We start from the raw sequence: 14,856 nt of genomic DNA on the forward strand, positions 1-14,856 counted from the left end.
TATAAATTAGAACAATAATTTAACATTTATTTTAGATTCATTTTAAAACAATACACCTATATACGTTAACAGAAATAACATTTTTTATGGAAAATAACTCTTTTCCACGTCCAAATTTAAAAATGTAGTGGAAAGAATGACATTCTGCTACATTTTTGCAAAATTCCTTAATGCCTGGCTTAATAGACGATAAATTGATTCTTTTTTCTTATTTTTTAAATTTTTTTATTAACATATAATGTATTATTAGCCCCAGGGGTACAGGTCTGTGAATCGCCAGGTTTACACACTTCATAGCACATACCTTCCCCAATGTCCATAACCCCACACCCCCTCTCCCCAGCAACCCTCAGTTTGTTTTGTGAGATTAAGAGTCTCTTATGGTTGAGACAAATGGATTCTTAATAATGCTTCTGCATTCAATCTGTTGCCACAGATCGGGGAAAGCATAGGAAGAAAATACAGCTTTACACAGATTGTTAGTTAGAACAGAGAGGTCCTTACAGACCTGCTGGGAGAGTTCCAGGGACTCCCCTGGGGTCCTTGAGCCATACTAACATTTCCTGAAGTGGACTTTAAGGGCCTTGAAGGCAGAGAATATTTCTTCATTTGGTGGGTTACTGAATCTTAGGTCCTGGCCTTGGACACCCGTTTTTATTTGGAATGTGTGATAAAATAGATTGACTGATAGAGGGAGCTATTGACCAGTACTAGCCCACAACTATAATACCAAGATAGGGAACTTTCTCATTTCAGAGAGGATGAAACAGATTTACACAAAACTGAATTATGAATGGCCACCTCCCTGTGCTCCCCAACACCTGGTTTTTAAAGGAGTTGCCAAGAAGGTGATGCAAAGATTAGACTTATTGGGGTCACTTAAAAGTAAATATTTGCCTTTATTTAAGAGATAGGAAAAAATCTATAATAGCTAAAGCTATAAATGGAAGCAACTCAAATATCCATCTTCAGATGGGAATGTAGAAATAAAATATGGCATACACATACAGTAGAATATTATTCAACCTTAAGAAAGAAAAATGCTGACACACGCTACAACATGGATCAAGCCTGAGGATATTATGCTAAGTGAATCAAGGCAGTTACAAAAAGAAAAATATTGTATGATTCCACTTATATCCGGTATCTAGAGTAGTCAAACTTGACAGGAGGTAGGGTCAGGATTGCCAAGGGCTAGAGGAAGAGAGAATAGGGAGTTGTTTTCTGGGTATGAAAAAGTTCTGGAGATTGGGTACACAACAATGTGAATGTACTTAAAGCTACAGGCCTTTACACTTCATGGCTAAGATGGCCATGATATTTTACCACAATTAAAAACAAATTAAGAAAAAACTAAGAGAAAGGAGTAGACTTTTTCCTCTTAGTTCGGGGCTGACCTCGCCCTTTCTTAATTATGCATTTCGGTTACAGGTGTTTATTAAGCACATTCTATATATAAGGACTGCTGAGGAGCACGGACCAGTTAAACAGTGCCCGTCGTCAAGGAGGTAGCCTCCAGCGGAGAGTTGGTTAAGATGAATGGCCACAAGAGACACACTAACATAATGAACTAGGTCTTGGAGAAGGCAGCGCTCGCACTGGAACTTAAAGACAGTAGACTTGGGCGCCTGGGTGGCTCAGTTGGTTAAGCGACTGCCTTCAGCTCAGGTCTTGATCCTGGAGTCCCGTAATCGAGTCCCACATCAGGCTCCCAGCTCCACGGGGAGTCTGCTTCTCCCTCTGACCTTCTCCTCGCTCATGCTCTCTCTCACTGTCTCTCTCTTCTCTCAAATAAATAAATAAAATGTTTAAAAAAAAAAGATAGTAGACTTTCTGGGTAGGCTGCTTTGGGGGAGCAGTATGAACACAAAGATAACCATCTTGTTTCCTATATAACTGGCCAGGTGACAGTTTGGAATTCTGCTTGAAGAATTGGTATAGATGTTTAAGGTTATTGGTCCAACTTCCCATTTAATCCAGGAATCCATTCTGCTTAAGGAAGAAAAAAATCAGGAGGTAACTCGAAGGACACATGCATATTGCTCAGACACTATGGTCCATACGTAAAGTACACGGGATTTCTGGAGGGGCGGAGGGGCTGGGTCCTGCGCGCGGGTCACGTGGGGCGCGGGAGGCGGGTCTTTGCGCGCGCTGGTCACGCGGCCTGGTGTTGACACTTCCGGGTGGGACCAAAGTGAGGCGGCTGGGCAGGGGCTGGTACCTCTGGCGGCAACCATGGCGTATAACGGCCTCACTGTGCCTCTCATCGTGATGAGCGTGTTCTGGGGCTTCGTCGGCTTCTGCGTGCCCTGGTTTATCCCTAAGGGTCCCAACCGGGGGTAAGTACGCCAGGTCCGCCTTGAGAGGAACGCGCGGTGGGGACCGGCCCGGCCGAGCGGGGGAGGGGGGCGACCTGCACGGGTCGCAGACCTTGCGGGGCCGCCCCAGACTCCAGAGTCAGGCCCGAACTCCTGTAGCGCCCCGACTTCTTACCGCGGCAGCTTCAGGGTTCCCTGATCCGAGGGTGAGGAGGGTGACTTCCGACGAACCCTCCTTGGGACGGGGTTACAGGGGATTTTTTTTTTTTTCTCATCACGGGGCCTGTCTGGGGAGGGTGCATCAGAAATCGGTTTATACCGACTCCGGGAGAAGTTGTGGTTTGCCCCTGGACGACTTTCGCCCCTTTAGCCCTGCCCTCCACTCAGATGAGGCCTATAAAGGATCAAATGAAACAAATTGCCCTCTTTGCCTCACATGTTGTCGCCGTTGCACAGGACACAAGCTTGTGCAGCAGCGTGGAGCCTAGGCCTTGCATCTAGTGGGCCCCAGGTAATGAGGGCCTGATCTAAAGCGAGATTAGTGACCAAAGAGCAGGAGGTATTGTTTAGAAACCCCTGCGTCATACCTTTTGGAGGGCGCTCTTGCGCTTGTGTGTGAGTGTACCAATTTCTCAGAATGATTGACTAAGACTTTTCCCTTGGACTTTTTTGTTAAATAGAGCTTTTTCTATTTTGTAAGTAAATCTTTTTTGTTGTAGCATGAGATAGAGCCTTGTCTTCAAAGGAGCTTTGGAACACCCTCTTTCTGGTTCCTCTTTTACCTTTTAGTCATTTTTTTTCTTAGCCCAAGATATTTGGAATGAAACTTAGGCAGAAGTCAGAGCTTGACTAAAGCACCATCTTTTGCTTTATTCTTTGAAACAAATTGATGGCTTTCCAGTGCTTTGCATGCATAGCAGGCATTCAGTAAATACCCATTGAGTGGATAATTGAAAATTATACAGCCTTGATTGAGGGAAAGAAAATGCTGTTACTTCCTTAATATTTTGTGACCGAAACTCCTTTTGCTGTCTGCAGTAAACTTGTAGTAGACTTGATACTCCTATCTAACTTAAAAGTAAATCACAGTGTGTTTAAAAAAGAAAAATGGTAGACGAATTTCTATCATTTGGTTGTATTGGGTTTCCTCTCCCTCCTTCACGTCCCCCAAAAACATCAGTTATGGAGGGTCATCTCTCCAGACTATAACAGATGATGCAGAGTGTTGGAATTTTAGGGTTATTAAAACAATTTGTGTTAACCAAATTTAATTTCTTAGTCTTGTTTCTCTTACTGGAGTTAGAGAACAACAAAATACTTTGTTGTGTTTTTGTCTTCAACTATTTCATTTCCCTACTGTGTGTCTTTCCAGTCCAAATACTTAGAAAAGCATTTATTAATGTGCTTGTAACATTGACCACTCCTTTCTTAAAAGACCCCCATTTGGGACCCATCATGCCCAGCCCCGTTGGGGCTTGGTGCCACTGCTGTTATTCAGGGTAATGAAATGTCTCCAGTAGTCCATGGACTACTCAGTTTCCAGCTCTAGTGTCATGGTTCAGGTTTGACCTGCTAGTGATACCTTATCTGGGTCTAATTCACAGCCTCCACCCCAATCCTTATATTTCCTGCTCTTGGCAGGATTGAGCAGTTCTTAAAACACAAAGTGTCCACTAGGAGTTACTGTATTACACTTTGAGAAACACTGCTCCTAGCTGGATGATCCTTATGACCTTGGACAGTTAACTTTTCAATGTTCCCATTTCCTCATTGTAAGATGGAAGAAATAGTAGTATTGAATTAGTAGTAGTTCCCCTTTAACTCCTGAAAGCCTGCGAGATGGTTTTTTAATACACGAAGGAGCTTAATTGCTTCAAGGGTAGGTGAATTTTTAATCAGAGCATTTGTGATTTCAAAGATTAAAAACATCTTCACTAAGGAGATAAAAGTGCTATGTGGCAAGGGAAGAAGAGAGACTTTGATATTAAATCCTTTTCCCTGCAAGACCCACGTGCTGTGGTTTTGGAATATAGATGAGATTCGGTGGGGTCTGGAAACAATGGCCAAGAAAGAATAGTTGAGACATCATCTGTGTAAAAAGGAGAGCACGGGGACTGGACCGGTGGGCCTGAAGAACTGCTGCCTGAAGGTTGTGAGGGGTGGCAGATTATGTACTAGAAAGTCAGGGGAGATAAGGATAAGGGTGATTTCAGAAGAACTTTCATATGCTAAAGAGGACCTCGAGGTACCTGGTGCCTTGCCATTGTCTAGTTAAGGTGGTTCTTCCCCCCAACCCCCACCCCAGCAAGGTTTACTTTGAAGATCTTGGGGAGCTTCCTGGAAGAACGTCATACAAATCCCACCCACTGGGGGGGGGGGGTGGAGCGGGGAGGCTGCTGGGTGTCAGCCCAAGCTTTGTCCTCAGCTAGCCTTCTACTCCCACATCACACACACAGCAGAATGCAGAAAAATCTCTGTAACTTAAAGCAAACCCCTTGCCCTCATTTTTTTCTACAACAGAAAATGGGTCAAATAAAAAGAAGATGGTGTTTGGAATCAGACCGTTCATGTTTTTCATGATTTCCTAAACAGGTGCTCTAAAACCTTCCCTTTTTTCACGGTGGCTCCTTTAGCGGGTAGATGTGGAGGAGGGGTAGAGCTAGCTCACAGGGAGTTCAGTGAGCCTGATTTGTTTCAAGCATACGGAAAGGCAGAAAGAGTAGTAATGTTGTATTCCACCGCTGAGATACAATAATTGTTAACATACTCATATTTGCTTTGTATCTGTGAATGTGTATGTGTGTAAACACACACATATATTTTTGCTAAATTGAAAGTGAATTGCATTCATTAAGATGACACTTCTTCATCTCAGACACTTCAGCATGCAACCACTAAGCGGCATATTTGGAGAGAATATTTTATTTATTTTTGTTTAGGTTTATTTATTTATTTATTTAAGTAATCTCTGTCTCCAGTATGGGGCTTGAACTCAGGACCCCAGAGATCAAGAGTCCTGCGCTCTTTTGACTTAGCCAGCCAGGCTGGAGGTGATGTTTTAATGAGGAGCTTTTGATACAAAAGTAGTAACCCGGTAACACAGTAGAGCCTCAGCAGTTTGAGGTTTCTTAGATGGTCTTTGAGGAAGACAGAAGACACAGGGATTCCAGGTTGAGGCAGAGGAATGAAGGAAAATGAGCAAAAGCTTGGAATGGAGAGGAGTAAACTTGATGTGTTTGGGGGGGACAGTGAGGCCTCCTGCTTTTGGGAGTGGAGGGTTGCTGTCCGAAAGTGGACATTGGTGAGGATGAATGGAGGGAACTGATTACAGGTGAGAAGCTGGTTCTGATTGTGTAGCTCTTCAGAAATCAAACATTTTTGTTACGTGGCTGTCAACATTTTGTAACACAAACTCCGGCACATGCTCATTCATGTATACAAGCATAATGTGTAAGTTAGGTATTTCGAAGCCTGTGCCTTCACAACATATCCAGAATCTGACCAGTTCTCACTACTTCTGCTGCTACCAGCCTGGTCCGTGGATGATTGCAAACTGGTTTCTCAACTTTTCCCTTTGCCTCTCTTCCCCCAGTTTGTTTCTGCTCTGCGGAGAGGTCCTCATAGAATCTGAATCAGATTTTGTCAGTCCTGTGCTCAGATCCCTCCAAATAGCTTCCCTTTTCCTTTAGAGGCTACCAAGACACTGCCCTTAATCCTCATGAGTGTCAGAAATGGCCAAACTACAGTTAAACTATTTTAAAGGTGTTTCCAGTTCTTGTCTATATTCTCCCTTTTGCTGACCTCCCTCCCCTTGCTCTGCTCAGCAACATGGACCTCTTGGTACCTATGTAAACAGTTGTTTAAAGTTCATCTTGTTTGTTGTCTGTCTTCCCCCACGATCATTAAAACTTCGCCAGGGCAGGGGTTTTCATCCATTTCGTTGACTCCTTTTTCCCCAGAGCCTGGTACATACTGGACACTAAGTTGAAAATCTGCTGAATGAATGAATGGATGTGCCAGTATTGACCACAGAAAGTACATGTGCACACACAGAACTTCTAAAGGATGAATTGAAAATAAATATAAATAGGAATTCTGATATTTGCTATTTGTATTTGAGGAGATAGTCTTGCTTACTCTGTGGGGTGTGGAGACCCCTTCTTTGGAAATTACTCCTGTGAAGGATGGAGAGCATTGAAAGGTATTCAGCTGAAGAGTGATGTGATGAAAGAATATTTAGAAAGATGACTCTGTGATGAGTGTGGTAGGATGAAAGGGAAGGAAGAAAGTTTTGAATCTGCTAGCATTTGGTGATTCAGGATGCAGAGGAGGCATGAACAAAACGATGACAGATTTGAGGAGTGGGTTGGATGGGTGGAAATGACAGCTTCTTCTGGGGTGTAGGATATTGGGAAGAGGAGCCTTTGGAAAGAGAAATGGGAACAGGTTACCATGAATTCAGTTTTTTAAATGTTGAAATTCAGCTGATCAGAGATCCAGGTTTAACTATTTTTCAGACAGGAATAGAGATAGGAAGAGGTCAACATTGAAAAGATATATAAATATATTTATGTAATTAATATATATAAATATAAATTTATATATAAATATAAAAATACATATAAATATATATAATACATATTATATATAATATATATTACTTATTTATAAATTAAGAATCATCTCGTTTTCATTTTAAGCCTATGTAGTTCTGGCATTTTATTTTTTTTAAGTTTGTTTATTTTTAGTAATCTCTTTCCCCAACGTGGAGCTTGAATCACAACCCTAAGATCAAGAATCACATGCTTTCCCAACTGAGCCAGCCAGGCGCTCTTAGAAAGTTCAGTTTTTACAAGTATCGTGTCATTTAACTGCAGAGAAAACTACCAGATAGGTAGTTTCTTGGATGTCACAACTGTCACTGCAGCCTTTTGTGTTCAGTTGTCAGTGGGTTTGGATTCGCCGTCTAAGCTGAGGCCTCAGTACAGATCCCTTCAAATACAAACCTTAATTACTTACTTAAACTTCTACTGAGTGCAGTCGTTATTTGGTGTTTGAACAGATTTAGTTCCCTTTTCTTGGTGCATAGACCTTGCCAGTTTGTAATTTGGGAAGGAGGCTTAAACCATCTGGTTATCTAATGATGGTTTTGTTTTGTTTTGTTTTAGAGTTATCATCACCATGCTGGTAACCTGTTCAGTTTGCTGCTATCTCTTGTAAGTATGTTTCTCTTGTAAGTAGTTTTTTCCCCCAAGATGATAGGAAATTACTCTTGGTATTTATAATGTGTGTGATTGAAAAATAAATTCATGGAACATGACTGTTGTGAAACTTTACAGTTTTGTGTCATGGGAGCTTGTCCTTTATGTAACATCTAGAAATAGTATCCTAAGATGGAAAAGAGCACACTTTCTCTCTGTTCAGTACATTTACATAAAAACTGTACAGATGCTCTGTTATTCTGGCAATACATGTGTAAATTATTTGGCACAAATTTAAACCTTATAATTAGCTGGAAATTCCCCTTGTACTACTTTTATATTTTACTATTGTGAAGAATTTAGGCATACTCATTTCATTTAAATATCCCTATGAAGCAAGTAAAGCCATTCTTTATTATGACTTTCGTTTTTTGGCTAAATAGAAGTTGAGCTAGAATTGCAGTAAGCAAAGACAATTTTTTAACAATCATATGCTATATCAGTGTATGATAATTCACATTTAAATAGATGATACAGTTTGTGCAGACTGTTGGTTGAAAACGATTTTAAGATATGTAAGTTAATTCATCAACATGTTTTTGGAAAATCATTCTTAATCCTTTTGATTGTTAGAAATGGCAGAAGTGAACTTGAACTATTGTAAAGGTTTCCAGTTCTTGTCTACATTCTCCCCTTTCCTGAAGAATGGAACAAGTCAAGCCCCAGAAAAAAACTGAGTATTAATCAATTCGTGGATAGGATGGCCACTTCAAAGTACTCAAAGGTCTTGGGGCGCCTGGGTGGCTCAGTGGGTTAAAGCCTCTGCCTTCGGCTCGGGTCATGATTCCAGGGTCCTGGAATCGAGCCCCGCATCGGGCTCTCTGCTTGGCAGGGAGCCTGATTCCTCCCTCTCTCTCTGCCTGCCTCTCTGCCTACTTGTGATCTCTGTCTGTCAAATAAATAAATAAAATCTTAAAAAAAAAAAAAGTACTTAAAGGTCTTAAGGTTTCTTTTCTTTTCTTCTTCTTCTTTTTTTTTTTTTTTTTTTAGTTGAGAGCTATTTTGCATACCATAAAATTTCATCCTTTTATGAATTTCCTTTTAGAGTTTAGAACCAGTGGTTCTCTTTTCTTAAAGAGAGCTGTGTAGCTTCCTAAGACCTCTTTATATGGAAAGGTTGGTGTTGGCCAAGCTTTTGTTTAGTGCCTACATGACCTAGGAAACAGCAGTTTTAATCATGCGATGAAAGGTCATGGTGCTTTATGACTGTGAATATGAATTTCTTATATCCTGGAGCTTTTGCACTAAGATTTTTCAAAGAGGTTTGTGGGGACGAGCCAATTCTAGTTGTTGGCATAGATCAAAATCTGCCTCTGTCAAAAAGTTATCACTGTGAATTTTAGGTAGGTGGTCATTCAGTCACTTGCTGGAGTGCAGCTTGAAGTGTTTAAAGCTGAATCATAAGGCACTGTAGAAATTTTGCTAAATGATGGTGGTGTTTGACTGCCTCAGCACTAGGGCTTAGATGATAAGACTTTCTGTAGTTGCCTTGTTTACTCTGTTTTTTCTAGTTAGAAGGGTAACTTTTTCAGGTGATACGGCTCAGCTTCCAGAGTGGAAATCAGACAGGTAGCATATAGAGAGAACTCTGCTAGCTGTGTTTAGCTTTACAGAGTAAAGGAGAAGTACATACATCATCAAGAATTTCACATTTTTTTAAAAGATTTTATTTATTTAACAGAGAGAGAGAGAGATCACAAGTAGGCAGAGAGGCAGGCAGAGAGGGGGAAGCGTGCGGGGCTTGATCCCAGGACCCTGAGACCATGACCTGAGCCAAAAGCAGAGGCTTTAACCCACTGAGCCACCCAGGCACCCCAATAATTTCGCATTTTAATAAGGGTGATTGAGCTTCAGTCTGTTCCACTGAATCTCCTGTAGAAATCCCAAGAAGGGAGCTCTTTTTCAGTCCAGGAGCCAAGGAGTGAGCCTATGATTGAAAAAGCCTTTGTTTTTTTTTGTTTTGTTTTGTTTTTAAATATTTTATTTATTTATTTGATTGAGAGAGAGATCACAAGTAGGCAGAGCAGCAGGCAGAGAGAGAGGGAAGAAGCAGGCTCCCTGCCGAGCAGAGAGCCCGATGCGGGGCCCGATTCCGGGCCCGATCCCAGGACCCCGAGATCATGACCTGAGCCGAAGGCAGAGGCTTCAACCCACTGAGCCACTCAGGCACCCAAGACCTTTGTTTTGATTTCTTTGAAGCTCTCTTCTGCCTGATAAGCAAGGTTGGTGGTAGGGTCTTAAAATGGAAAATTACCACACCGAAGAATGACTAGAGATTAAGAAGATGGGGCAGAAACATTTTGTGACTTTCTGGTCCTCCACTATCTTTGAAATTTGCTTAATTTTTGTAATATTTTCTTTTTTTTTAAAGATTTTATTTATTTATTTGACAGAGAGAGATCACAAGCAGGCAGAGAGGCAGGTAGAGAGAGAGGAGGAAGCAGGCTCCCTGCCGAGCAGAGAGCCCGAAGCGGGGCTCGATCCCAGTACCCTGAGATCATGACCCGAGCCGAAGGCAGCGGCTTAACCCACTGAGCCACCCAGGCGCCCCGATTTTTTGTAATATTTTCTTTAAGACAAACAAGGAACCTTTCCAGTTAGTCCCATGCTTCTTATTTTTATTTTCAGGTGTAAAATGAATAGCTGGACATGGCTAGAAACTATACCTCTGAATCTTAGTGACTCAGTTGAGACGTATCTGTGAGCCTTTACCTCTCACTGTCTAGATTTTTTCCTTTGTCCCAGACATGCTGGTGACTTCTCTGTTGACAGTGGATTAGTACTGTCATCAGTGTATTAATAAGGATAGCACACAGTGTACCAACAGTAAATGTTTCTGGAGGCCATCATATGGGGAAATGAGCTGTGTAGTATAGACTTTATGAAGTTGGTTTTTTTTCTTTTGTTTCTTTTTCTTGAAACCTGATCATATATCCTATTTAGCAAAATGTCCGCCTGGAACATGGGTGGATAAATTGAATTCAAACCCCAAATACTTCATTCCACAAAGGGACGAAATTCTGTCCCTTTGTAATAAATTTGAAATTCAAACAAAACTTCACTGTTTGGCATTAGTAAGTATTATTTTTTTGAAAATACCTCTTGAAATAAATCACACCCAAACTGAATTTCCTAAGCAAAGTTACATTTTGAAATATATTCATGGCCTTTTAGATTGCCTTCAGTTTATGGCAGTTTTTTCCTCTGTCCAGTTTGTTCTGGTTTAAGATTAGATTCATGGGGTGTAACTTGTTTGAGCTCTGGAAAAAATCAGGATTTCTGCCAGTCCAACCAGTTTGTGCTAATAGTTCAGCAGAGGAATGTCTGAATGTTATACATCTGGTTCCCTCTTTGAAGCACAAGGTCACTTTTGTTCCTTAACCATACAATCCTGTTAGTTACTGTTCCATACTTTGTTTTAGTCTTAGGTTAGTTTTTAATGTTGAATTATGATGCAGCTTACCCAGAGTTGGAAAACTTACATCTTCAGGGTAAATTAGAAATTTAGTGCAGTGTTGTGAAGGTACAGTTGCTTCTTGGAAAACATGTTTTATCTTTAGCACTTGACTAGTTGTGATACGGAAGAGGAAATAATGACCAAAAGGCAGGAGTCCTTGGTTCTTCTAGGCTGAATGTATGTGGCCTGATTACATTGTAGTATGGTTTTGTGAATTTTAAGTTGAGATGCTGTGTATGAAAACTTGGAACAGACAAGGAAAATATAAAGTAATACTATCATTGGTTTGTTAAAAGAAATTATTTTAATTCAGGGAAGTATGAGTAACTTAGGAGCACAGTTTGCTTACGAGGGTTTTGTGGCATGTATTTTATTGAGCCTTACTAGAGTTCATTCACTCAACATATTTACTTAGAGCCTACTTTGTGCTAAGCACTGGATATATAGCAGTGAATAAATAAGACAGACGTAGTCCCCTGCCTTCTTTAGTGAGGAGAGACAGACAGTAAACAAAGCCAGAAAAGCCTCAGTCACTTCCCGAAGTGGTTCCCTCATCTACTTATTACCATAGGCCCCTGTTTTGTGACGCCAGACAAGTCTTCCTCACTCACCTCTCTAGCCCCCTAGCTGCCCATTGAACAAGGAACTCCACAGCCTATAGGAACTTGGCCCCACTTGTCCAAGAATGTGCAGATCTATAGCTGAGCCCAGCCTTGCTTTGGTCCTGGCTGTAGAGCCCGTTTGGGCACAAGACATGATCACATCCCAAAATGTTCCACTTTGCTTTCCAACCAAATAGCCACAAGCTGGTCAGTTTCAGGGATGCTCTTTATTATAGCTTTTTTTTTTTTTTAAACTTTCTGCTTTTGAACTTTTAAAACCTGCTATATGCTCTTTACAAAAATTTGTCCCCTTGTCACTCACCTTAAAAAATTATCAACTCAGGCCAGTCCTGTTTATCTCTGCACGCTTTCCTACTCTACCCTAGATTATTTTGAGCTTATCTCTAATTATTTCAATATATATGTCTAAAAGATGAGCATTCTTTTCCTGTGTGTAACTATAATACATTATCACAGACAGGGAAAGTTTAATTCCTTTACATCATCAAATATATTTAAATTGCCCTCATTGTCTCATTACTTATTTTACAATATATTTGAATGAAGATGCTTATAAAGACCACACATTGCAGCTAGTGGATGTCTCTCTTTATCAAGTCTCTCTTTGTCAATTTCTTCTCCATTTCTCTCTCTCTTTTTTTTTGCACATTTAGTAGGAAAAAACTGGGTTCTTCAGAGAGTGGTCCTTGTTAATTGCACACACCATGGTATTATTTAACATATTCTTTGTTCTGTATTTCCTGTAAGTTGGTAGTCATCTAGGAGATAGATCACATTCAGGTTCAATTTTTTGGTTAAGTCTGTTTCATAAATGGTATAGATACTTTCATCAGGGAGTACATAATGTCTCATTTGTGTTGTTGGCATCATTGATGATATTATATATCTGTAATTTGCTTATTCATTAGTTAGAATACGTCCATAAATACTTAGTTTCATATTTATGTCAAAAAGTTGAAGTCCTTCGTGTTTCTCTTTTAAGATAATTTGGCTATTCCCAAATAGCCATATACATTTTAGGATCATCCTGTCAGTTTCTATACTAAAAAAAAGCCTGTTAATTGTAGTTGGCATTGTGTGGAATCTATAGATCAATTTGGAGAGAACTGACATTTTAACAATACTAAGTCTTCTGATGCTCAACATGGTATATATTTCCATTCATTTAGATTTTATTTTTATTTCCTTCCTCCTCCTGAATGCTCTTTTTCTAACTTTTTTTTTTTTTAAAGATTTTATTTATTTGACAGGCAGAGATCACAAGTAGGCAGAGGCAGGCAGAGAGAGAGGGGGAAGCAGGCTCCCCACTGAGCAGGGAGCCCAATGCGGGGCTCAATCCCAGGACCCTGAGACCATGACCTGAGCCAAAGGCAGAGGCTTTAACCCACTGAGCCACCCAGGCCCCCTCCTTTTTCTAACTTCTTACAGTGGAGACTTAGATAAATGATTTTAAACCTTTGTTCTTTTTAAAATGTAAGCGGTTAATGCAGTAAAATTCCTTCTAAGCATTGCTTTAGCCACAGCCTACAAATTTTGATGACACTATTCTTCATTAATTTTTAAATATTTGGAGCTTTTCATCAGAAGACAGACTCCTTAAGATTCCAGTCTTTTTTGCAACTGGGACTTGTCTTATGGCCCAGCATAATGGTTTATCATGATGATCATTTCAAGGGCACTACAAAAGATTGTATATTTTGCAGTTGTTGAGTGTAACTGTGAGGTCATGATATTTCAGATCTTCTATATCTTTATTGAGTTTTTGGGTCACTTTTAGTTATTACTAAAAGAAGGTGTTAAAATCATCAGCTATTGCGGATTTTAAAAAAATTCTTTCCATGTTTGTTTTATATGTTTTGAAGCTATATTATTAGGAGCATGAACATTTCTGTTTTCTCTTCCCAGTGAATTGACATTTTTATCGTTATAAAGTATCCCTGTTTATCCTTGGTTATATTACTTGACTTGATTTTTTACTTTGTCTGATATTGATAGTCATACCATCTTTCTTATCCTCATTATATCTGTCTTTATGCCTTTTTGCAGACCGCGTATAGCTCAGTCTTTTTCGTCCATTCTGACAGCCTTTGCCTTTTAATTGGATACTTCATATACAATTCCAGTATTTATTGACATAGCAAGGTTTGGGTTCATTGTTTTGTTAATTGTTTTCTGTTTGTTTCATCTAGTTTTTTGCTCCTCTGTTCTTTATACCTTATTTTTTCTTTAAATTCAATTAATTAACCTATGGTGTACTATTCATTTCAGAGGTAGAGTTCAGTGATTCGTCAGACTTACATAACACCTAGTGCTCATTACATCATTTGCCCTGCTTTTATGCTTTATTTTACATGAATGGAATATTTTCAGTATTCTGTTTTAATTTTGCTAACAGCTTTTTTGCTATACTTTTAAGTGTTGCTCTAGAGATTACAATATGCATTGTTAACTTTTCATAGAGTACTTAGAGTTGACGCTGAACCACTTCAGATAAAATACAACAACTTTGCAACAATATGATTCTATTTACTCCACATCATTTGTACTATGGTCATGATATATTTTGCATCGATGTATGTCCCAAAACACTGCAGTGTTACAGTTTTTACTTCAAAGAATCATGTTTTATAAAGAAATTAAAAGAAGTCTTCTCTATTTACCCACATGTTTATCCTTTGTAGAGTTCCTTATTTTTGTAGATTTGAGGTTCTGACATCCCCTTAGTCTGAGTTTTTATCTGATATCCTTTTTGTCTAAAGAACTTGCTGTAGTATTTGCTGTAGGACAGGTATGCTAATAACAAATTCACTCATCTTTTATGTACCTGAAAATGTCTTTTTTTCATGCTCAGTTTTTTTTTTTTTTTAAAGATTTTATTTATTTGACAGAGATAGAGAGAGAGAGATCACAAGTAGGCAGAGAGGCAGGCAGAGAGAGAGGGGAGGAAGCAGTCTCCCTGCGGAGCAGAGAGCCTGATGCGGGGCTCGATCCCAGGACCGAGATCATGACCTGAGCCGAAGGCAGAGGCTTTAACCCACTGAGCCACCCAGGCGCCGCCCCTCATGCTCAGTTTTTGAAGGATAGTTCTGGATATAGTTGACAGGATGTTTTTTTCCCCTTCTAGATGACTTTAAAAAAGCTCTTCTATTTTCTGGCCTCCATTGTTTCTGCTGAGAACTCAGCTGTAATCTGAATAA

The 14,856-nt window shown here is 39.9% G+C and overlaps 1 protein-coding gene across 1 annotated transcript in view; it reads left to right on the top strand.

Moving 5' to 3' along the window:
* Positions 1-2,150: 2,150 nt before the first annotated feature.
* The window catches only part of ATP6V0E1 (ATPase H+ transporting V0 subunit e1), a 29,867-nt gene continuing 17,161 nt past the window's right edge, over positions 2,151-14,856 (top strand). Inside the window, exons 1-2 of the mRNA XM_047729634.1 lie at positions 2,151-2,339; positions 7,487-7,534. Coding sequence (XP_047585590.1) covers positions 2,236-2,339; positions 7,487-7,534 — 152 coding nt within the window. The 5' untranslated portion in view covers positions 2,151-2,235. The remainder of the gene's footprint in view (positions 2,340-7,486; positions 7,535-14,856) is intronic.

This window comes from Lutra lutra, chromosome 5 (assembly GCF_902655055.1).
Source record: "Lutra lutra chromosome 5, mLutLut1.2, whole genome shotgun sequence".
Lineage (NCBI taxonomy): Eukaryota > Metazoa > Chordata > Mammalia > Carnivora > Mustelidae > Lutra > Lutra lutra.